This window comes from Cricetulus griseus, assembly GCF_003668045.3.
Source record: "Cricetulus griseus strain 17A/GY chromosome 1 unlocalized genomic scaffold, alternate assembly CriGri-PICRH-1.0 chr1_1, whole genome shotgun sequence".
Taxonomy (NCBI): Eukaryota; Metazoa; Chordata; class Mammalia; order Rodentia; family Cricetidae; genus Cricetulus; species Cricetulus griseus.
Window position 1 is genome coordinate 218402697 of NW_023276807.1, and position 25221 is coordinate 218427917.

The 25221-nt window shown below is 48.3% G+C and overlaps 1 protein-coding gene across 1 annotated transcript; it reads right to left on the reverse strand.

Moving 5' to 3' along the window:
• Positions 1 to 707: 707 nt before the first annotated feature.
• On the reverse strand, positions 708 to 18124 carry Blk (BLK proto-oncogene, Src family tyrosine kinase). The gene is made up of 12 exons (XM_035452870.1): positions 18017 to 18124; positions 16684 to 16735; positions 15056 to 15149; positions 14239 to 14337; positions 12972 to 13075; positions 9076 to 9222; positions 8584 to 8736; positions 7499 to 7678; positions 6405 to 6481; positions 3763 to 3913; positions 2398 to 2529; positions 708 to 1374 (listed from the first exon to the last, which is right to left on the reverse strand). The coding sequence occupies exons 1-12, from the start codon at positions 18122 to 18124 to the stop codon at positions 1169 to 1171; spliced, it is 1503 nt and encodes a 500-aa protein (XP_035308761.1). The 3' UTR covers positions 708 to 1168.
• Between the last annotated feature and the right edge of the window lie 7097 nt (positions 18125 to 25221).

Below are 25221 nucleotides of genomic sequence, written 5' to 3' on the forward strand. Positions count from 1 at the left end.
TAGGGCAGAGATACCGAGGGATTCCTAGGTCGGGAAGACTATTCTGTATAATTTGATTTTGATGGATCCGTGCCCTGGAGCTTCTGTGGAACACAGAGCGCAGCGTGTGAACCCCGGTGTAAAGTGTGTCAATATCAGCCCCTCGAGAGGAGTAAGTGTGCTCACTATCGCAGGATGTTAACAACTAAAAGGGCCCAGGGTGTATGGTTTATGGAGACTGGACTCTCTCTGCTTATTTTTCTATAAACTTAAATTGCTCCCCCCAAACCCCTATATAAACAAAACAGCATGTGTGGGATACAGACAAACAGGTAAGAGAGCTGCTACACTTGGGGGAATTCCCCGCCCCATCTCATGGTTTTCTGTCGCTGTTCTGGGGGAACTCAAAGAGCAAGGAACTTGCTTCCATGGAGCCCAGGAGTTCCAGACACACGGTTTGTGTGGTGAGATCGCCATCTGCTGGCCAGGAAAGACATAGCCAGTTGTGTTCAGTGTCCTTAGCTGGGAGTTAGATGCCGGAGGGAGGCGCTTAGGGTGCTCCCACCTCCTACATAGGCCTTGTGTGTCACATCTGATTGTGTCACCAGTAAAGACCTGGAAAAAGGTAAAACTCTCATGGGTTTATTATAGAAAAGTCCCAAAGTGCGGGGGCACAGCCAGGCCAGGGCTACCTGGAGGATTGGCCCCGGGGGTCTGGAGCAGCAGACAGGGAGGCACTTGCTGTTGAGGCTCCAGAGAAGTAGGAGCTCTGGCTGCCTGCCATCAGCCACCCTCTGTGTTCCAACAGCCTTACACACACTGTCCATCACTAACAGTTCAGACTCAGCAGTGCTCAGCACCCTCCCAGGCCCGAACACAACTGGAGGTAAGTTCTAATACAATCCTTTCTTGTTTTACATTCAAGGAACAGTAGACACAGAGTGGCTAGGTAACTTCCCAAAGGCACACAGCCAGTGAAGAGTGAACCAAGGCTCTGCTTTGAGAGTCTGTGCCCTACTGTGAGGCCGCCTTTGTCTCCTGGTTCCCTCATCTGAAAAGTAGACATGCTGTCCCCACCCTGACTTTGAAGCCTGTCTGGTCCGGAAGAAGAGCCAGGTATGAATATATTAACCCAAAGTAAGCGTCCAGTAGGAGGCTTGGGCAGGGAGCCCTGTAGAACCATGTGTGGCTAGGGCTGCAGCTCATACTGGCCTTCCGTGGCTGTGTAGAAGTCCTCCAGCACCGACTGCAGAAACTCGAAGGTGGGTCTCTCCTCTGGCCGGCCTCTCCAGCACTCAGTGATGATGTCATGGTACAACTCCGGTGGACATGTCTCCGGACATGGCATGCGATAGCCATGCTCTAGGCTGCGGATGACCTCAGGGTTGCTCATTCCTGCAGGAGGGTGGACAGGGTGCTTCAGGGCAGATGGCACCCCAGGGGTACAGTCACTGGCCCTAGGGGAAGTAGACCAGCACTAGATGGGAGAGAGCAGGCTCTGACACACTATGGCCAGTCTAACTCTGGAAGGTCACATAGGTGTTGGGGTTGTACCACTTTTTTTAAACAGGGTTTTCTCATATAGCCCAGGTTAGCCTTGAACTCAAGATCTATCTGTCTCAGCCTCCCAAGTGCTGGGATCACAAGCTTGAGCCGTTACATCCAGCTGTGGGGCCATCTAATTTCTTTTTCCTAATCTCTGTGTGTGAGTGAGAGCAGAACAATGGGCAGAGGGCAGAGGGCAGAGGACAAACTTCCAGTGTCTATCGTTGCTTTCATTTTTGTTTGAGGCAGGGTCTCTTCATGTTATTTGCCAATGCATACTCCAGGCTAGGTGGCCTTTGAGCTTCTGGAACCTCTCCTATCTCTCCCCCATCTCACTGTAAGAGTGCCGGGATTGCAGACCTGCTCTGCTGTGCCCAGTGTTACCCCTGGGTTCATGGGAACCAGGATCAGGTCCTCTGCTTGCCTATCAAGCACTACACACACACACACACACACACACACACACACACACACACACACACACACACCTCTGAGCCATCTCTTCAGCCTTGGTGACTGGAAAGACTTGGTGACATATTTAAGGCTGCCTTTTGTTTTCCACCTCAGAGATCCCACCCTGAGGGCTGGGGGAAAGCTGAAAATCTTGTCCTCAACCTACAAGCTGTCCCCTAGCATTTACTGTGCTTGCTCCTGGGGATCCATATGAGCTCTGTGGGAGGAAAGGATGAAGCCTGTGGCCCTGAGCAATGCTAGCAAGGAGACAGAAGTCCACAACCAAAATACAGGTCTGTGCTTCCGTCCCTGTGGCAGGACCCTGCTCTGACCAATACATGGTACCTGTAGGCACTGAGGATGGGAGTCGCTGTCTGGATCTTCCAGGATGAGGGTGAGAAGTCCAGCCACAGTACCTACCTGGGTAGGGAACACGGCCATATGTGATAATCTCCATCAGCAGGACTCCGAAGGACCATACATCAGCCTTGATGGTGAACACGCCAAAGTGGATGGCCTCTGGGGCAGTCCACTTGATGGGGAACTTGGCCCCTGTCAGGAAAGTGTATTAGTTCCAGGAACTGCCAACTCTCCACCCTTGTCCCACAGCAGCCCCAGCTGTTGAGGGATATTTGTACACTGTGAAAAGTATATGGCTGTGATTGGGGTAATAAAGAGTTGCACGGCCAATAGTTAGGCAGAAGGCATAGGAGGGACGTCTGGGCAGAGAGAGGAAGTGGGAGGGATCACCGAGGTGCAGAGGAGATGCCAAAAAGAGTTGGGCATACAGGATGAAAGAAAGGTAAAAAGCCACATGGTAAAAATGTACATTAATAAAAGCAGGCTAGTGTAAGTTACAAGAGCTAGTGGGACAAGCCTAAGCTAAAGCTGAGCTTTCATAATTAATAAGTCTCCGTGTCATTATTTGTGAGCTGGAAGCCCAAAGAAAAATCTGATTACACCCAGCACCTTCCTGTCTTTCCCCCTGGGGATCTTGCAGGATGCAGATACACAAGGGTATAGGAAGACACAGTTGATTGCCACTATTCTAGGATCCTTAAAAACAGTGTCAAACCTTTGGGCTACCAATACATACTTCCATCTGGTTTTTTGTTTGGTTTGGTTTGGTTTTGGATTTTGGAACTAGGGTCTTGTGTATCCCAGGTTGGCTTCACACTTGATAGTAGCCAAGGATAACCTTGAACTCCTGACCTTCCTGCTACCACCTTCTGAGAGCTGGGATTACAGTTATACACCACCATGCCCTGTCTATACTGTGCTGGACAAGATACTGAGGGCTTTGTACATGCCCCAGAAGCAACTTGCTAACCAAGCTATGACTCCAGCCCTGAGCATATTTCCCTCTGGGAGGGAAGGGTCCTTGCCTATCTCATGTGGCCTTGTTTAGTGGCAGGGACCATGGCATGGGTGAGCCATTTTAACTGGTCTGTGCTTCTATCAGTCCTTTCCTGCAAAGGAAAACCTAACACTCAGATACACCTCTGAGGGTCACTGGGTTCTCCAGGCTGGGAGGAATAGTTCAGCATTCCAAGGCCATTGTGAATGAAGAATCCCAAGGTGCTCCTATGACTGAGGTGCTTCTCCACCCGCCTCCTTCTATCCAGGGAAAGAAGTGCTGAACCAGCCAGGAAAGGGCCAGCATCTCAGCAAACACAAGGCCATGGGTCTCCCTGCACATATCCAGCACCCAGGAGGCATTCAAGGGGCCCCAGGGAATTGAGAAGGTCAGAGGCCTTCCTGTGTATCGGGGGAGAGTATACTCACCCTCTTGGGCAGTGTATTCACTGTCGATGATCCTGGCCAAGCCGAAGTCGGCGATTTTGCAGCACAAGGTCTCAGACACCAAGATGTTGGCTGCCCGCAGATCACGGTGGATGGAATTCATGCGCTCGAGGTAAGCCATGCCTTCTGCGATCTGAGGGGACAGGCCACATGGTGAAGAACAGCAAGAATGGAGCTCACCAGCCTGTATGTGGGGCCAGCCTACATCCCCTAGGTGATGGGGAACAAGGCTGAGTGGGGAGGAGGGAGAGGAAGCACCCAGTCTCCCCATGAGACCAGCCCAGAGCTCAGGACAGCAGAGAAGATGTCATCAAATAGCGAGGGTGCCATCCCCACCCCTGTCCTTTCTTTCCAGGCAATGTCTCCAAGGTTCTGCAGGCCAGGAATAGCAGAAGCCTGGGGCTATGAGACAGGGAGAAGAAAGGATGAACAGTGTGTACAGGGATAGCAGCAAAGGACAGGCTTGACCCCCTCAGTGGACACTTCTCTCAGAGGAGACAACCATGCTTGGAATCACTAATGTTCAACAGGCTGTGTCACTTCCTTGGGGGTGGGTGTCACAGTTCTGTCTTGGAACTAACAAGCCATCTCTTAGACACACAGTTAGGATCAGTGTTGAGTGAGCTGATTGTGTTCAAGGCCCTGAACCTGCACCTACTCCAGGTGAGCACTTGGGGGCTGGGTGAGAGTAGAATCCAGGGCAATGGAGATGGAGCCTTGTCTGTTCCAAGCACCCGTGCGGGGTCATTAAGGCTTTAGTCCCTCACTGATGATGGATCAGTGACCTCAGTTGTCATCTGTTCCGGCAGGCTGCTGGCCTCTGAACAGACCCTCCTTGCTCAGGAACCCAGGTGCATACACTCACAACTTCTCTGCTACTGAGCCACACCCCAGCCCCTGGTCCTATATCTTTCTGTTTCCACATGCTCTGCTTCTCCTCATTTACTCATTAACTCCCTTGTGAAGACATTCAGCCAGTATGTATGTGCTAGTGTGAGGCTGTGAGGGCTGGGAAGCCGGAGCCAGCACTGGTGGTGCTCATATTGTTAACTAACACTGATTGATCCACTTAAAAAAAAAATAAAAACTACATAAACATAGAAGACAGTAGGCCAATCTGCTTCTGTGGAAAAGATGCTACAGGAGAGGGGAGCCAGTGCTCTCTGGTAGCTCTCTTCTCTGGTGTTTTGTACCCAAGGGCACTAAAAGGCTCGTTCATCCATCGATGAGCAACAAACAGCCCAAGAGAAGAGCCAATAACTGCCTTGTCTAGGAAAACCTTGGCAGACATGACCTCTGACAAGGGTGGGTGCTAGGCACTGAATAGGAATCTTCAGACAGGAAGAGTTCAGGGCAGTCTGCACAGAATAGACGGGGATGACAGGGCGCTGAACAGACACTGTCCTTGTGGCTGTGTCATGGAGAGAGCCCAGTTTTTCCTTGGGGGCGGGTCTTTGTGCAGTGGGATTAAAAGAGAATGGGCAAGGAGAGGCAAGAAAAAGGAATGGCAGGCTACCAACCATCAAGTGCCTGCCTCAAAGCCAGTGGCCAGGGTTCACTTTCTGCACCCATCCTACCAGCTGCCTCAGTAGGTCTCTGCTACCCCAGTGGAAAAAAGAGACACTGTGATCTCAGTTCCTGAGTTTGATACCAGGTGCAGATAATATGGGACGCTGTAGGAAGTTAAAAGTGGGCAAGCGGGCTTGTGGGTTAAAGTGTGGGCAAGAAGGCTCGGTATGTGTTGACAGTGTGTCTCACAGGCTGACCACAGACCACAGCCTTCTTGCTGAGAGTTCCAGTTTTTAACAGCTGCCCTTAGAGCCACCAGATGTGTCTTCCTGCCAGTTAGACCCCTCAGCTAGAATCCCCGGGGGAGAAAGATACCTCTCCCATCTTGAGACTGCTCTCACCTCACAAGCTGAAGAGTTCTATACAAGGGACCCAGAGGGAACCAAAGAACAGGACAGCTGAGGTCTGGAATTCCCTGATGGTAGACGTGTGTGTGTGTGTGTGTGTGTGTGTGTGTGTGTGTGTGTGTGTGTCTAGAAAGTTTTATCCCTTGTACTCTGAGTGGCTCATGCCTGCCCATCAGGCTAGGGCTATTTACAGGGCTGCATAAAGACTTAGGGGTTCTGCAACAGGATGGATGTATTGAAGAACAAAGTCATAGCAAAGCATATGTGCCTACCTACTAAACAGAATTCTTGCCTATTCACTGGCTTTCCAACATTGGTTGCCATTTCTACCCTCCCATCATGGCTGCCCAGAATTGGAACTACATTTCCCAGATCCCCTTGCAGTCAAGAGGTTACTGAGGCAAGTGGAGTGGGGAGGACATGCAAGAGCAAATGTAATGGGAATGTCCCTAGAGAAAGAAGGTGGGATTTTATCCCATCCCCTTCTTGCTGGCTAAGAAGAGGCAGGGTTGGGTGGTAAAGCCACAGCCTCTCATCTGTCCACCTCTAGGTGCTTATACATTTAGTACGTCAGGCTTCTATCCTTCACAACCCAGCCCACATCCAGCCCACTTCTGACCAACCTGGTCTCTCACCAGGGAATTCAGTATAGTCAGAGGTGGGAGGGTGACATTCCTCCCAGCTGCCTCTGCTTCATAGCTCACCCACCTGGGCTGACATGTCAATCAGCCTTGGAAGGGACAATCTGCTACCTTCATCTGTCTTCAGAAAATCCAGCAAGCATCCTAGGAAAAGAGAGACAGTAACCGCACAGTGGCTAGACCCTGGCTCTGCTGTTCTGGTCCATGGAGGGTCTGTCTATGGCTGAGAAGCCTCATACTTCATGGAAACACTCCCTCCCTAGACTTCCAAAAGTTAACTCTCAGTCAAGTTCAGGGGCTTGTCTGGGTCTCTTGGGTCAGCGGAACTGGAACTGAATGCCAGCTCTGGGCCTAAGGTCCTTCCCAAGCATGATGTTCCCATGTGTCTTCTTCCTTGGTCCACTTCCCTCCTTGATGGAGACTTCCCCTGAGGGAAGCATTATCAAGAAGACACCAGAAGGGAGAGCTGGGGAAGGTAAAAAATGTGACTCCTCCTCTGCCCGGTAGGTAGTCTTGAAAACAGCCTGGAGTCAGGCACCCAGCACAGTCTGTGATGCCGGCTCCCCTGGTGACAATTATTATAATTAGCATGGTCACACTGGGGACCCACAGGAAGCAAGGTGATATCAGGGCCACAGGAGGAGTGAGATCCTTAAGTAGAAGTTAGAGACAGGTCTGATCCCTGGCCAGCTGTCCCCTGAGGAGACACTGCAGAGGCTGCTGGGCCCCATACAGAGGCTGCCAGGTCCCCATCTTCCTTGTCACCCTTACTGTGAAATGCTCACAGGCTTGCCCAAGTTCCCATAGCTGGGAAGAGGTGGAGTTGGGTTACTAGGTCCACCTTTGGATGCCCAGCTGATGACTCTTCCTACTTTGCAAGGTTCTGTCCATTATAGTGGGGGGTCAAAATATGATGTGTGTGCTGCAGAAACAAAACCGAGGTTCTGGAGCACACTCCTGAAGCAAAACCCATGTTCTGGAAGACTGAGCTAAGAACACAGCTCCATGAAAATGATTCTACCTTGTTTCTTAGCCTCCCCTCTCATAAGATAAAGCTTACAGATCCCCCTAGAAACCCCCAGACCAGACAAATCCACCGCCATGTTCCACTCTTGTTTCTGCCCTCTAAGTCCTGTCCTGCAGAGAGAGGGAGGGCCCCACCTCTGGCCATGTACTCAGTGACAATGTAGATGGGCTCTCTGGTGACCACGGCATAGAGACGGACCAGCCTCTCATGCTGCAGGGTTTTCATCACATTGGCCTCGCCCAGGAAAGCTTCTGGAGACATAGTTCCCTCCTTCAGGGTCTTGACGGCCACCTTCACATTGTTTTTGTAATAACCTGATGGGGCAGGAGAGTGAAGGAGCCAATTAGACGTTGAAGAAAGCCCTTCACCACAGATTCAAGCCCTACTCTGTGTGGGTCCAAGGTCCAAGCTGGGACATGTAGTCCCTGAGAGAGATGATGGGAGTACAAGTCTTGTGTAAGATGCCAGCCTGTCTGTGCAAATCCCATGATGGATCCTCAGGCTGTGGTCAGATTCATGTAGTCTGAGGGACTGGGATGACACCCACTAATGGGTATAAGGCAATGGCTGGGGAGTGCTCTACCCAGAGTACTGAGACTTGTGAGGGCAAGGTCTGCAGCTCCCACTAGTGGAGCCTCAGTTCTGGGTGTGAGACTGGGAGGCATCAGAATGGGACTTTGAAGTTGTGCCCCGGATACATGGGCCAGAGCAGAATAAGACAGAGTCTGTGTTATGCTCCTACACTGCTGTAAGTAAGCAGCAGTGGGCAGCAGCTATGATGGAATGGTGTGGGCACTGGGACCTGAGCTCCCACTGTCACACACCAGCAAGTGTGACTTCTGCACAGACCCTGGAGCTCCTGCCTCCTGGCTCTTGGCTCCCAATGCCTGATGGATGGCTTCTGTCTGGGGAGTTGGAATAAAATGGCCGAGTACACATAAGTCAGCCACAAAGCTAGTATCCAACTGAGAATGAAAGAGGACTTGGCTTAAAATTAGGAAGAGCTGGATTCAATTCTCTTCTACAACAAGGATAGAGCAATGAGGTGAGCCCCTTGGCATCCGGGCCTTATTATCTGTAAAGGTACATAGCTGTGCCTCTGTCTCTCAAGGCATCTCAGGGAAGGGGGTGTGCTGCCCACATGGAGCTGTCTGCCTCCAAGGTCACTTCAGCTCAGGACACAGAGTAGAGAGAGGGGACCTGGATTACCACAACTCACCCATCCAGACTTCTCCAAACTGCCCAGACCCAAGTTTCCGGACCAGCTTGAGAGACTGCCTGGGAATTTCCCATTCATCTTGTGCCCAGGGATTCTGTGGGGCAGGGCTCACACAGGGCAGGGTCAACGTCTGGCACAAACCATCCCCTTTCTCTGTATCGGAGAAGAAAAGAGCAGCCAGCGGCCATCAGAGCAAACTTCCCTTAGGTATCACACTGTCCCCCGCTGGGTCCCTTGTCTCCTCCCTCCCATTGTAGCTGGCAGGGCATGGTGTCTGGAACCTGCACTCCCTGAGACTTCAGGTCCTTGCTACTTTTCAAGTAACCCCATGTCAAGCATTAGGCCACTGACCTTGGATCACCAAACCGAAAGTTGTCAATTCCTTAAGTCTATTTGGTGGACCCCCACCCAGTTGATTCATATAGTTTGGGACTCATACAATAAGAGAACCCAAGAGCTCTTCCAGGACCCTACTGCCTCAACACCTCTTACTGGAATAGTGCTGCACCAGGGCCTGGAGGGTGGGGAAGGTGATCCGAGGGGAGATGTAATAGCCACCGTCATCCAGTGAGCGGATCTTGTAGTGCTTGACCGTTTCCCCCTGGGTGGTGACATCCTTCACAGACAGGGAAAAGGCACCTAGGGAGTTAATAGACACATGAGAAGTGAGCAGGAATGTAAGCCCAGGACTAGGGGTGAGGATCCTGCGATCTGAAAAAGGTACCCCCAATTCGATATCCTGTTCTCAGCCATTTCAGCACGAATTCTCTTTCCTTTTGTCTTTACGCTCTACTCTCCTATAACACTCCCTATTGGCTGTCTGACCCAGACTGTCCCTCTAGTCCCTAAACTGCCAGGGAATGAGGAACTCTGAGGCAGACAGGGCTGTTTCTCAGCTGTACATGGGCCCTCTACTGGGGTGCCTGAGATACTGAGAAATGGAGGGTTGCCAGGGGACTTGGAACTTTTATATCTTTGATTTGAGGGATGATGACTTCTTCCCCAGAGAAATGGCGAGTTAGGGCCTCCAATTCCATGCCCTTCTGAGAAGCATAGTAAGCTGTTAGCCAGAGGTCTGTCCAAATTCACACCGTTGACATTTTCATATAGACAAGGAAGCAGGTGGCCAGGGGTCAGTACATAGGAAGGAAGAAGCTTCGGCTAAGAAACTTACCCTTGAGTCTTTATAAAACACCCCTGTCCAGTCCTGTGGCTGCCACAGAATCTCTCATTTTCAAACTCTTTATTTGTGATATAGGGGCAATGAATGGAGGTCAATGGACAGTTAGTAGCTGGCTTAGGGGTGCGGGGGCATCCTACCCTCTTTGTGGACACACCTTTGAAGAGCAGTCCCACCCTCTGCCACAAGGGGTCAGGCCTGGACACCTCTCTGCATGAGGACCTTGATATTGAGTGCGTAGGAGGGGGGAGGGGTTGATTGTTTTGGGTGCTTTTCTGTCTCAAGCCTCTTCCCCACTTGGGTCTTTCTCAGCCATTGTCCCTCACAACCTACTTTTGACAGAATGCCAGGAGGCTGCACACCTGTCCAACATACCCTGAGGTCGCCACGGCCCTTGCCCTGGACCTTAGCCCTCCATCGGATAGAGCAGACTTCCCCACTCCATCCTGCTCCTTGCAACTATGCCTCGGTCTCCAAGGCCCGATAGCAGGCTCTACTAAGTTCATTGTCCTCACACCAGCACAGTGAGGTCAAGAACTTTTCTCACCGGAATGCTGCACCTGTGCAGGCACCTGGCTCTACGCCAAAGTATTCCTTTCTTTTCCTTCATTAGATACAGCTCCTGAAGCTTGAAGCCCTCCAAGCTCCTGCCTACCTGATGGCAACTGGGTATTCTTAAAGAGCACCCCAACACTGTCAGCTCCATGTCCATGGGGCCTCCTGCCTTTGGGAAATGTCTGGGCTGCCTGGGGCATATGGAGAAGTACGGGTTTGTTTCTCTTTTTGTGTTGCCCTGGCTGTCCTGAAAATCACTCTGTAGACCAGGCTGGCCTCAAACTCAGAGATCCATCTGCCTCTGAGTGCTGGATTAAAGGTGTTCACCACTACACTTGGCTTAAACATTTATTTTTATTGTATGTATATGAGTGTTTTGCTTGCTTTACTATTTGTGTACCAGGTGTACAGGGCTCAGAGGCCAGAAGAAAGCATCAAATTCCCTGGGATTGGAGTTACAGACATTTATAAACTGCCATGTGGATGCTGGGAATTGAACCTGGCTCCTCTGGAAGAGCAGCAAGTGCTCTTAACTACTGAGCCATCTCTTATAGCTTCACTGTTTCTTTTTAAGAGGTATTATTTCTCTCTCTCTCTCTCTCTCTCTCTCTTGAGAGGGTTTCTCTGTATTGCTTTGGAGGTTGTCCTGAAACTCGCTCTGTAGACCAGGCTGGCCTTGAACTCACAGAGATCTGCCTGCCTCTGCCTCCCGAGTGCTGGAATTAAAGGCATGTGCCACCAATGCCTGGCAAGAGGTATTATTTCTACTCTTTTGACAGTTTTGACATTGTATGAGTCATAGTCATTTTCACTCACCATCAGCCTCTCTCTTCTCCTATCCTCCCCCACTGAACCCTTTCCTTACAGACTCCTTAACACTGAATACTCCATCAACCTTCTGCAAGACATTAGTGGATCCTCACTAATTGCAACATATGCAGCATTGTACCTAATACAAGTCTCTCTGTGCATTAATTGGGGCCCTAACCCAGGCGGGCGGCTGGCATAGAGCACCCACGCAGTGGTGGGGCTCGGTGGCTTTTGGCAGAAAGATTTATCCTAACAGAATGGTGTCATTGAGCGGAATGACCCCATGCCCCAAGGTTCCCAGAGAAAGAGGGAAACCTGCCTCTTTCAGGCATCAGGCATCAGAAAGAGGGAAAGCAACAACCAGCTGCTTGAGAAGCTGAGGGGCATCCCAAGGGTCACATGGGACTCTGAGGCAGCTCCTTGCTTGGCTTGCAAATGAAGGCTGTGGCTTTGCAATGCTAGGTGGGATTCTGCTTCGGAATTATAAGGAGCATGGGTTTGCACATGGAGAATCCCATGGTGTTGGATGAAAAACAACAGCAATGGGACAGCATTGTAGAAGGCTAACAGGGAGCTAATGTTTACCAAGGAAAAGAAGAAAGGACTCCAGGCAGTCCAATCACCTCTCAGGGAAGAGGCCAGTGGAGGAGTGAGGGGCTCTTCTAGATCTAGAATGTTCTGCCTTCTGGCTGTGGTTACATGAGGGTTTACTTATTGCTCTGCATAATTTATAATCACTCACAATTTTTGCATGCATTGTACATGCTTCCTATTTTATAATAAGAAGGGCATTAAGGAGCTGGGGTGTAGTTCAGTTAGTAGAGGGCTGGACTAGTGCTTAAGGTCCTGAGTTTGACCACAAAAACACGTGAGGTTTCTTTTGTCTCCAAAACAAAACAAAAGACATTAGAAAGGAGTATCAATTGGTTGTGGTGGCACATGCCTGTAATCTAAGCTCCCAGCAGAGGCGAGGAGAGCAATTCAAGGTAAAGGTCAGCCTGTTCTACATAGCAAGACTCTGTCTACAAATATAATAAACCAGGAGAGGGATGGGGAGATATTATTTAGAAAATGGCAGGAGGAGGGCAGGAAGGAGAAACAGTAACCCGAGGCAGCAACTTAATAAGTCAGGCAGATTTGAATCCCCAAATCTTGGCTGTTGGCCGCTGATTTTGTTGTTGCTATTATTGTTTGTTTATTTTTCAAGACCGGGTTTCTTTGTGTAACAGTCCTGGCTGTCCTGGAATTCGCTTTGTGAACCAGGCTGGCCTCCAACACACAAAGATCCACCTGTGTCTGCTTCCTGAGTGCTAGGATTAAAGGTGTGCACCACGCCGCTTCTAATCCACCAGTCATTGCTCCATCTACATCTAGACACAGGCCCCTCCTCAGCCTCCTGGGACCTGCCAGCCTCTGCCTGACATGCCTGTTAAAGAGTCGCTGAGCTTCTTGACTCTTCTTTTAAAATATTATTATTTTTTATTTATTTTATGTACCAACCACAGTTCCTCCCTCCTCCCCTCCTCCTATCCCCCCTTCTTGAATCTTTGTGGCCAGGGACTGGGAGCTATATAGTACTTTCCTTTCTCAGGCTCCACTGCCTCACTTCACTAGTTTATGACCACCGTGGCATAGGGCTTTCCACTAGCCCTGCCATCCAGGTCCCAGTAGTGTCGGTCTTGGGTCCAGGGAACAGCAGGCATAGACAGCCTCAAAGCCAGCTCCCAGGGACACAGGACAGAAGCCATCAGGATTCCTGCCCACTCTGGACTGAGGCCTCAGGGAGGGCCTCAGGATCACACACAGCATATGGGACGGTGAGGCCACCGGACTCAGGACTCACCTTTATTGCTCTCACTCTCTCTGATGAGGAAGGCACCAGCCTTGTTCATTGGAGCCAGCAGCTGCCTCTCAGCATCCTTCCGGCTGATGGTCCTGAAGAACCATCTGGAAGACAGCGAGAGTGGGTGAGCCTCAGAATTGGTGACACCGCCCCCAAGTCAATCCTGAGATGTTCCTCACATCTTGTTCAGTTAGACGCCCCCAAGTCCCTGCAACCCCATTCGATCCCACCTCCCATCAACTTCTAGGCTCACATTTTCCAGGACTGAAATGAGAACATGGGTTAGGTAACCTCTATTAGTGCTGGTCTGCACAATCATACCCAATCCACTCTCTTCCCCCTGCACCAGATGTTGTCACGAGGTTGCCATTTTTTTCCCAACGGTACTGCCAGAGGTTTTCTGGATTCCTTCCAAGTCCCCTCTCTTCAGCATGGGTCTTTTGACACTGTGGTCAGATGTAGAATATTCCCTACAGACTCGCACGCTTGAGTATGAGGTCCCCATACTCAAGTGGTGCCATTCGGGGAGGTTGTGGAACCTTTGAAATATGAGGTCTAATTGAAGGCCATAGCGGGTGGCACTTGAGGCAACAAGCCAGCTCCGATTCCCTGCTGGAGATCCATCTTTTCCTGGTCCACTGAGATGTGATAGATCCCCAGCTGAACATTGCTACCACGAAGAACTCGACCATGTCTTTCCCATCGTGATGGACTGTACTCTCTCAAACCATGAGCCAAAATGAATCCTCTCTTAAACTGTATTTTTTTTTAAATAGTGACAAAAGACATAACTGACACAACATGGTTCTGGAGAAACCCAGGGCCCACAGTGTGTGGGAAGAGAAGGAGGCAAGTGTCACCACCATGAAGTGGTGAGCGTCCATGTCTGCACCATGTGAGGGAGCAGGTGAATGGCCCAGGTGGACCTTCCCGGTGTGTGGAAGCTGGCGAGGAGAATGCTGAAGAAGCCCTCTGGGGACTGTCCCTGGAGGTAGTGGGAGTGGTGTAGGACATAGAACCTTGCTATGGATTCTGGAGAGGACCAGACACTGGGGATAGTCTCACCCAGAGAAGCCAGGAAGCAGGTTGTTCTTCTTTCAGATGGGAAGACACTCCCTTGGCATCCCTCAGAGTGTTAGAAGAGATCCAGAACCTCCGATTCCCAATCCCTCATCAAGGTCACTATTAGCTCATTTCCTGGCCCTGCCATACTCAGTGTGGCTAGAGCTTCCCTGACGACATGACTTGAGGTAATTTAGCCACCTACTTTTCTACTTCCAGGGTCTCCACTGGGGCCACAAAGTTGCTGGGCACATAGCCTTCTCTTCCGGTGATGAGTGACCTGGCCAGCCACCAGTCTCCAGTGCTAGTGGGAAGAGGGGGGAGACAGAAAAATGACAGAGACCCACCCAAGATGTTTTGGGCAGCTCCCAGCACCCCACAACAGATCCCCTTTTGGTAGGAGACAGGATGGCAGAGACGGACAGACAGCCTGGTGATCAGGAGATACTCTGTGAGTGTCCCATCCACTGTGCGTAGCATGTGACATACAGAAGGAATCACGGTGCAGAGTAGGAAGGGAAAATTTGTTCAGACAGCCCAACTGGCCTCAGGACAATGTGCTAAGCAGCTCCCATCTTAATGGATGGAACATGTCCAAAACTTATGGAATGAGTTGGAATTGGCTAGGAAAACAAATCCAGGAGGGCTGCTGACAGGGGAGAAACTGAAAACCTAGGTAGAATCAAAGGTTAGGGTACTTATGGGTTCAGCTCAAACCCACTGCAAGACTTTAGGAACAAAATCAGACCTTGGGGTTCTGTGGTGTATAGGCTTAAAGGGCGGGGGAAAGGGAGAGGGGGGAGGGGAGAGCGCAAGCGGACACTGGAGGGTGTCCTGAGAAAGAACACAGGAAATAAGCCAAATGGAGTTATTATGTGGGATCCAGAGAGGCTTCTTGGTAGAGTTTAACAGCAGACGAGAAGGCTGGAGGTAGAAATAACCTGGCCAGAAAGACTTGCAGGGGTGGGGGGATGGGGGGGATAATAGTGGCTCAAACTTAAAACAGTAGTCTACAAATTTACCTCTTCAAAACCTGGAGCTTCTCTCCCTTCAGCACCTGCAAGTCCCTGTCATTCACTGCCACATAATCAAACAGGGCCACCACAAAATGTTCCTCTGAAAAGAACAAGGAAAAGATGGCTACCACTGGGGTCCTCAACAGAGGTGGATGTCTGGGGGACTGTGTGGGACAAGGCTTCTTCCAACTCCTAAGAGGAATGGTGACAGGGAAGCCACGTGAGGCTACTCTTTGTACAACGAAGGAGGAATTCTTAGGAAGTGACACCCAGACACACGTCCACTCTAGCACTAGGCTGGCCCTCACTGCCTAGCTCATTTTCCTTTCAGACCTAAGGCCTGGACAAAGATTTGAGAGGGCAGCTACATGAAGGCAGCTGTTGCCAGCCCATGTCTGGGAGCCAGTAGCTAACTGGTCCTGCATCCTCTGAGGCATCCCTTCAGCATCCTTCCCCAGCCTCTGTCCAGAAGTCATGTGACCACTCTAGCCCTGCCCTCCCCATGGTGTTAGTGCCCAGAGCTTCCCAGTGGCTCTCAGGCACCTGTCCTTCCTGGCCCTCCCCTTTCTTGGAGGACTGTTGACATGCTGGAGGTCTTGAAGCAGCTGAGGGCTTGGGGACATGGTGGACCACCTTTCAAATGATCACTGTTTGGCACCAGCAATCGCTGAACATGTGGCAGAATCTCTTGGAGACTTGTAGCTTGCAGATGACCTAACATTGTTGTGGATGAGTGGTATGGCCTGAGGCTGGGACCTTCCCTTGGTGAGAAGAGGTTTGGTATGAATTACAGGGGTCAAACTTGTGCCAAAGGCTGTCAGTTATTTCCTTCCCCTGAGCCTCTATTCTAAAGATGACACACCCCCTGCTAGAAAGTGAAAGATCACCTATCTGATGGGAAAGATGGTGTCCTTAGCCGGGTAAGGGACACCAGATGGCAACACTGACCAGTTCCAGCACTTTGTCCACAACGGTAATAAGTTGATCTCTCCCAGGACAGGAGAGGTGTGTCCCCCACTGTGACATCTTCCCCTGTCCTGGAACACAGTGGTCAGTGTGCTATGGGCTCCGTATTCCCTGTGAGTGAATGAGTGAGTGAGTGAGTGAGTGAGTGAGTGAGTGAGTGAGTGAGTGCAGGAATGGCTGGTTTGACTGGGGGATGGGGATTGCTATGGAAGCAAGTCCTGAATGAGGCCTGATCCAGGGAGCCCTCAAAGCCCTCAAACCCAAGGAGGCTTTTTATTATGTGACCAGCATAGAGCAGAGTGGAGCCTGGGACTTCCAGCACATGTGGCCAGAAGGTTTCCAGTGGAGACTGGACATAGGTGCCAAGAGGGAGGCAAGAAGTTGTCCATGGAGGACATGTGGAATGGACCTTACCTCTTGCTGAGAGGAAAGGACACAGCAGCAGTCCTTCTGCCCTTTTGGATCTGGGAGCTAGAGTCTCCAAGCAAGGCCTCAACAGTGTCAGATCCACTCCTGTAACCCCTTCCTTTGTCTTCTTTATAGCGTGCAGAGTGTTTTTTTAAGCTCCCAGCTTCCCCTACTCCTTTCTAGCCCAATAGGGCCCACCCCAAACGCTCTGGTTCTAACAAGATGTGGCTTGGAGAGATGCCCCAGTGCCCCATTCTTACCTTGATCTGGGAGCTGGTTAGGAGATGGAGGAGCAAGGTGGTTGAAGACAACCTTGGGCAGAAGCACACTGAGTTAGTGAACAGTCTGTAGGGAAGGTAGACTGAAGGACGCTGGAGAACCAGTTGGCGAGATTACCTGTGGGGACCCACTCTGAGGAAAGAGGGTGGCCACCATACAGGGTTACTTAGATAAATTCTGTGTACACTATCAACTCCTTGGAGCACCATATTCACCCCAGGCCACCTGCCATCCTTGCTTTGACCATGAATGGAGATGCTGCAGCTTCAAAGGGGAAAAAACCCTGTCACCTTGGTCAAAATTCTGGCTCCACCATTAAAGAAGAAGTTTCAGACAGGTATTTACTGGTAAAGAAAAATATCTTAAAGTTTTGTTTCCTTAAAACTCAATCAATATTCACTGATGTCTATCCAAAAGGTAGACTCCTGTGCATTTTTGTCGGGACACAACATAAGGATATGCCTAGTATAATAATAGTCACACAAAGAGGATTTTTCATTATGGGAATAGCCCTTACAACCTGTGGCAGAACGATGAAATAATGAGCTATTATCTACCATGAACCTGTGTGGTCAAATCTCATAAACACCATGATGGACCACGGATTTTATCCCCCTGGAATGGAAGCCTGAATAAACTTTTCTTGTAGTTGCCCCAGGCAACAGAGATGTAGCTAAGGTAGGTACAATAAGACCAGCTGCCTTAGACTCCTGCTGCTGTCACTTGACTATGATGGACTGTAACCTAGAACCATGAACTAAATGGTTGAAGAAAGGGCCTTGGGGCAGGAGGTCAGGAGAGACAATTCTAAGTATCTCTGGCAAGTGCTATTGTAAGGGACTATAATCTTTCTAAAGTTAGTATGCATTACGCAGCTTTTAAAAGTTAGGTTCTCGGCTTCTACTGGTTAGTATGTCACTTCAAGGAAATAATTTGACCTGTCTAAGTTTGAAGTTGTATTCATTCATTCATTCATTCACTCATTCATTCATCCATTCATTCAGTAAAAGTCTCACTGTGTGCACTTGGATACTGTAACACTTGGACACAGCTACAAGAGAGGCCAGGGTTCATTTATAAAAGGGAACCAGCAGTCTCTGCTCCCATCAGGTCTCTGCTAGAACCTTGGTAATGACCACAGTGACAGACAGACAGGGCAGGACATCAGACCAGTCATGGTTCCAATTGCCCCCAAACTAGTAGACTTGTGGCCCAGCAGGAAATGAAATTAAATAGTCATCTAGACACCAAAGGGGCTGGTTCAGGGAATACCTCATGCCTTAGACTCTCTCCTGGAAGGGGCTGATCACTTACCAGGGGTGGCAGGGGCGGGGGAGCCTTGCTCTGGGCCTGGGCCTTCACGGGGCTCCAGCCTTTCCCCCTCTCACCGCTGACTTGCCTCTTGCTGCTCAGGAGCCCCATTCTGTAGGACAGTACATATCAGAATGTGTCAAGAGACCCCAAGCCCATGGGTCTCTGCACCCAACCTTCTTTTGGTTAGAAATATGTGACAGCAAGCCGGGCGTTGGTGGTGCACGCCTTTAATCCCAGCACTCAGGAGGTAGAGGCAGGCGGATCTTTGTGAGTTTGAGGCCAGCCTGGTCTCCAGAGCGAGTGCCAGGATAGGCTCCAAAGCTACACAGAGAAACTCTGTCTCGAAAAACCAATAAATAAATAAATAAATAAATAAATAAATAAATAAATAAAATATGTGACAGCACAGCTCTCCACATCAGAGCATGGGAGAAGAGGCTCAAAGAGTTAAGCTGGTATCCATCTTTTTCTCAGTGACCCAGAGAGGGAAAATGACTGCTTAGGACACAGACATCACCTGGCATGGGTCCCAGTTTCTCAGGGACAGGATCCTTGGCAGAGGAGTCATCTTGATCCCACGGGAGCCTGACCCCATGGTTTTAGTCTTATTTTGCCAGTGGGTCACTATGTCACTGGGATGTCCCCCTTCTTCCCTGGGCTTATGGGCTCCTCTGCCAATGGTGAGGTTTTATTTGAGCATTTCTAATAGGGTGCTCTGTAGCTGGAGATTTTGGGTGAGATGCCATATGCAGAAGACAAACTGACAGCTAGCATGGCAGGCACTGAAGGCCAACCATAGTTGCCCAGTAACATTGAAATTTTGTGTAGAGGTGACATCATGGTTAAGTTTGTTATTTTAGTGAAGAATCTTAGCAGATGTGGGAAAGACTCAGATTCAGACAGCAAAATGAATACATAATGTTTTCTTTGTTATTTTGATTATTGATGGGGTGAGCGTGCAGATTTAAAAAAAAACAAGAACAAAATAAAGATGCGAAGAAAAAAAAAACAGAAAAATTTAAGACTGTATGTGTGACTGTTAATGTGAAGCAATGCCCCACAGAAGATATTTCTAGAATGTTAATAGTGTTTACTTCAGACGGCAGGGCTTCATATGACTTTTATTTTCTCTCTTGTAATTTCCTATATTCTCTGAACAGTTCAATAGTAAGTATATACTCTTGCAGAAGAAGAAAAGTTAAGAGAACATCTTAGTATTTTGCCTTGCAACAGTGGCACTTAGGAGCTGGGAAAGAATAGTTTTTGAATAGCAAGTGGGTGGGTCTCAAGCCTTTCCTACTCTCCCCATCTCCCAGGCTCAATGACAAGTCAGTGGGCAGCAGATTCTAGAACCTTCTCTGCACTTGGAGATCTTCTGCCCCTGTTCAGATGACCACATTGTTGTTTTCCTCCATCTAGTCAGCCATCAAATCTGAACTTTCTGGGACAACATGTCCACTTAACCAGCAAAATTGAACATTTAAAGACCCTGACAGGAAGTTCAGCTCATGACCCACTACTTACATTCCATGAACAACTGCCTTTCCAGGGCTTCAGGAAATGCACAGGTTCTCAATGAAGACTAACAACAGACTAGTCACTCCGAAGGCTGTGTGACAACTTTCTTTGTGACTGGGCTCAGACTAGCCCTGCAGTTTCAGGGTGATTGGAGACAGGAAGTGTGTAAGTCCACCCAGGCAGAGGGAACACATGTAACCCTGGTGTTTCAGCAATTGGCTTCATCCAGTAGAAAAGGGCCTCCCTTCCAAGAAAAGATGGGAGAAGGATGTGAGTCTATGTGTGTGTGTGTGTGTGTGTGTGTGTGTGTCTGTGTGTGTGTGTGTGTGTGTGTGTGTCCTTTGTAGTTTACCCCAAAGAGGACAGGAGACTTTTGTTGCTTATAAACCTACTTGATCCCCATGAAGAATCTCATAAGAGCTTGGAGGTCCCTGCTTGCCCCTGGGGAGGTGCTCAAAGCCTGAAACCAGCCTCAGCCCAACGGGATGTGGTGAAGGCAGCAGTTAAAATCAGAGAGCAGATGCCCCTAATTTACACCTGTGGTGTGTGTCATGGTTGAAAAGCATTCGGCACCTCCAGTTTTGATGTTTGTGATAGCATCAGTGGCCTGGCTGCAATAGTCCCTGCATCTGAAGCAAGAGATTCAAAGAGGCTTGAAGGTGGCATGGAAGTTGGCAGAGCAGCAGCTTTGACACTGTGTCCAACTCACACCGGAAACAGGTGGACAGGTGACCTTGCCAGGACAGTCCAAGTTCAGATCCCTGCTTTCTCCCTTGCAACGGATGCCACCTGCCTACAAAGCTTTCAAAGCCACTTCTTGTTCCAGTGACAGTGGCTGGGGGTTGAGTGACCAGAACTCAGAAGAGCCTGTCCACTGGCTTTGTGAACATGGGCAAACCATTTCAATTCTCTTGGTCTGTCTCCTTGTCTATGGGAAGGTATAAGTCCATTCCTAGTACCACAGACAAAGCCTTCTGAAGAAGGTGTCCTCGAATATAGCTGAGAAAGTTGGATAATTGACCTCTCATCTGGGATGGGGTCCAAGAGTTCTCTTTCTGCAGAATTAAACCGAAGCACGAAATTCTCAATTCCATCTTGTCCGTTTGGCTTGCCTCCGCAATCCATTTCCAGCTGGTCACAAATGTATTTTAATTATGCTTTCCTGTGACAGTTGACTATGTCTATTTGCATAAAATAAGGGGAAAGGGCACAGAAATATCTAAACAATTGTGTGAACACTGCTGCCTGGGTAAGAACAGTTGTCCTGACACTACTGGGCTGTGGGCTAAGCAACTGCTGCTCCAGGGCAGCTGTGACTTCTCAGTCAGTCACTCCCTGACTGCTCTGCTCTGGGCTCAGGGCACAGAAGATGGTTGGGAAAGTTGATGCATAAAGAGCAGGTATGTAGGTTTAAAATTAAAGGTCAACAGATTATACATAATTAACAAACGTTGCCCAGCGCATCCTACTCCCAGCCAGATGAAGACAAGGAAGAAACAGGGATAAACACCAAACAAACATTTTGTCCTGTTTTATTTCCTTTATGTTTTGGATTAACACAGATGATAGCCTGTTTTTGGATGTAGATAAGCTGGTGAGTGGCCTGTGGGAGTCACAGTTCTTTCCCTCCCCGGGGCTTTGCAATTTCCAAGGTGGTCTGAGATGTATTGGGATTGTCTGTCTTTTCTTTGGGGGCCACGCTTGGTATAAGAAACCTGAAGGTTTGGTAGTGGATTGAAAGACGGTGGCCAGTGGGAGCCCCTTAGACCAGCAAAGCATTGAGCCGTATTGGATGTGCCTGCACTGGCACCACTAATCCAGAAACTCATACTTGTTATTCTAGAAACAGGGGAACCTGACTGAAACAAATATCACAAATGAAGTCATTTTTAGGGTAAACGGTATCAGGTCTGTCTGACTTCAATTCATACTTTTGAGTGGCAGGGGCTGTCTGGTGTTAGATGCCCCATGCGGTTACCCTGGCACGATACCCACAGTGCACTGTTTTGGGGACCACACAGTATAGTAAGTAACGGTAAGAGTGTAATTGTTTGCTGTTTGGTAGGATGCTTAGGACTCCAATGTGTTAATTGTAACAATGACTATTTCTATCCCCAGTGTGTTGTTATAAGGCCTGAATTAGCATTACTCATTATCAGTGCATCTTAGTACAGTGCCCAACTCACCTCCATGTCTAACAGACACCGCTCTGTTATGCCAGATACAGGAACAACCAATGGTTACAGTTCCTTCAGTAACCATGAGAGGTAAGTGTTCCTAGTCCCTTTCTGAAGATGGCAGTTAGGGACAGCAGAATTCTGCCTACCATCATGCAGCCAGGGAATAGCAAGCCCAGGCTTCAGCACAGTTAAGACTCAGCATTGTTCTCCCTCCACACCTGAAGTTGAAATAGCCCTAGCCATGGCTCTCAATAATCTATAATCTTTTGTTCATTTTGTCTCAGACATTCCACCCCTGCTAACAATGTGCTGTGTCTCACACAGAAGAAGGTACAGAGCTCATCCAATATGCATCCAATACTTATCTCATGGGAGCTTCTTGCTTGGTTTGCCCTGAGATTCCAACACAGTCATACCCAATTTGTGATCACTATTCTCCTGCCCCAACTTTGACTAGTTCCATTTTAGTGATTTGTAAAATACAAATCCTATAGAATGTTCTATATTTTGGACTTTGCTTCCTTGTTATGGTTTGTAGCCCCCCTCCAACACCCTCCCCCGTCCCTGCTCTCTGTCTTTCTTATACATGGAGCCAAAGCCACAGGCTCCATTTGATTTAGATGCATCTTTTCCTGGCAGGGATGTTCCCTAAGGGTGATATATGCTATATAGGAGGTACAGAATGTAATCATGCTAAGATGGATCAAAGTTCAGGTAGTCTGTCCCCAACAATGCTCTCATCTGATTTTTTGTTGGTAGATACAAAAACTAGCACTCCAATTTCATCATGGGTTTCACATTTGTTAGTCGATAGTTGAGAGAAGAAATGGCCAGAATGTGATTGCCAATCATAATCCTACCACAGGCAGGTATTTTCCCAAGGACATTTGAGGCAGAAATGTGTTCAGAAAATGAAGATCTTGCATTAACTGGATTGTAGAGTGTATATTAGAACTATTTAAGGGAACACAGTAGAAATTGTGTCCAATACTTTTTAAAGACTAATAATTTGTGGCTGAGGAGATTGCTCAACAGTTAAGAGCACTGGCTACAGCTTTCAGAGGACTCTGGGTTGATTCTCAGTACCTAAATGACAGCTCACAACAACCTGTAACTTTAGTCCCAGGGGATCTGACACCCTCATCTGTGGTGCACAGACATACATTCAGGCACGGCACAGACAGACAATATTTTTTTTTTTTTTAGAAAGCTGAACACTTCTGATAGCTCAAAGTCATTTCCCATCAAGGTAGATTAACCATATGTGCCGGTTAATTTTATGTCAACTTGACACAAGCTGAAGTCATCCAAAATGAAGGAACCTCAACTAAGAAAATGTCTCCATAAGATCAGGCTGTAGGCAAGCCTATAGGGCATTTTCTTATTTAGTGATTGATGGGAGAGGGCCCAGCCCATTGTGCGTGGTGCCACTTCAGGGCAGGTGACCCTGGGTTCTATAAGAAAGCAGGCTGAGCAAACCATGGGGAGCAAGTCAATAAGCAGCACCCTTCCATGGCCTCTGCGTCAGGTTCCTGCCTTGTTTGAGTTCCTGTCCTGACTTCCTTCAATGTTGAACAGTGATGGGGATGTATAAGTGGAATAAACCCTTTCCTACTCAGCCTGCTTTTCGGCCATGGTGTTTTATCACAGCAATAGAGACCCTAACTAAGACACTGTACCTGACCCTACTTAGCTCCCAAGTAGCTTATTTTCCCAACATGAACCATGGGCTTGATAGCAACATGTGGTTTTGAACCATTTGGCTGAGTGAGTGAGGACCTCTGGGCATATGTGACTCCAAGCTTACATGTGACTGGGGCACAGTGAGGAGGAGGCACTCCTGTTGCCATTTCAATCCAATCATTTCTGCTGTGGAGATCCTCCCACCCCCTACTGTGGTAAATCTGCTAGAGAAGACTTTCTGTTGATAAACAGTTTGAGGAGTCCGAGCAGAACTTCAGGAAGGGGAAGCTGACCTTCTCATGAGGTTGTTTGGAATACAAGACAGGCCTACGATGCATCACCTATGTGTCACTCTGAACCCTTGGAGAAGCCCAACACGAATTGTGTGATTATACGCATAAATAAAATTACTTTATGTGAATCAAAATTCTTCTTGGAGGGAAATCACATGCAAATTTGTATTTAAAAAAAATCCCCCATTAGTGATCATGGAAACATGTTTGCAATCTGTTTTTGTGTCAACATAGCTTCCCACCTATCTTGCATTAGTCACATAAGGGTCGTAATCTACTTTTCAGTGTTTAGTTTTTTGTAACTTTAACAATTCAATGAAATGTTAAATTTCAAGCTCATTGCTTCTTAATGGAGCTCATTCTTTGTATGGCAAAGGATTCTGGAACCTGGTTTTGTGCACTAAGCGGTTAACCCGAGTCCCATCGCAACAGTTCTTCTCTAAGGTGGGGTTGGATTCTAGGATCTGCATTTTAAGATCAGCAATCCAACTGATGCTGTTTCACATAGATGCTCTTATTTGCCTTTGCTTTAGCGTATGCATTGTAACAGGGACCAGTAGTCTCAAAACCCTTCCTTTGAGTTTGACACACACAATGCTAATTGTCCTCTTGTCTATCAGTGAAATGCCTCTTTTCTGTCCTCTGTACAAATATTTCTTACATGGCACTGTGCTTCCTGCGTAGTTTGATGACAGGGGAAACAATTTCCCTTTCCGTCCTGGCTCGTACCTCTGTGGTACTTTCCGGCTCGCAGCATGTTTTCCCTCTTCTCCTCTTACCCCTTCTCAGCTGCTCAACTTTCTCTGAAATCACCATGAAAAGGACATTCTTGAAAACAGAAAATAAATGACTGAAAAATAAGATAGATACAGATGGTATGAATGGAGTTTTAATTGGTGATCTGAAACATAAATAAAAGAAGAAAGCAAGCAAAAACTAATCTAGAAAACCAGACAGGCAGCCAGGGTGTTTGCATTCACCAGTCTGATTCAACAACATCTGAGAGTCCTTGCAATCAGACAAGAAAGGAAAGGAAAATAAAGATTGTCTTTATTCATGGACAACTTGGTTCTCTGCATAAAGAAATCCCAAAGAATAACCAAAAAAATTTGAATGTCTGGAGAGATGGCTCAGTAGGTGAAAGCACTTACTAAGACAAACTGATTCAGTCCCAAGAAGATGGTGGAAGGAGAGAACCAACCCCTGAAAGTTGTTCTCTGCCCCCCACATGAGTGCTATGGCACACATACTAAATAAATGTCAATAAACATAAATAAATGTAAAAGTCTAAAACATTCTCTAGAATCTAATACATACATATTTTCTTATCTACTTGCAATGAACAATCTAAATTGAAATAAAAAGAACACTCTCTACATTAACACAAAAATATCTATATCTGAGTATAAACCTAATGAAATGTGTACTGAGTGTACATGATTACCAAGGATCAATCTCTAGCTATGGTTTCTTGAGCACAGATGGAGCGCAACAAGGATGCCAGCCAGCAAGTTATTTAATGGCTGTTAAC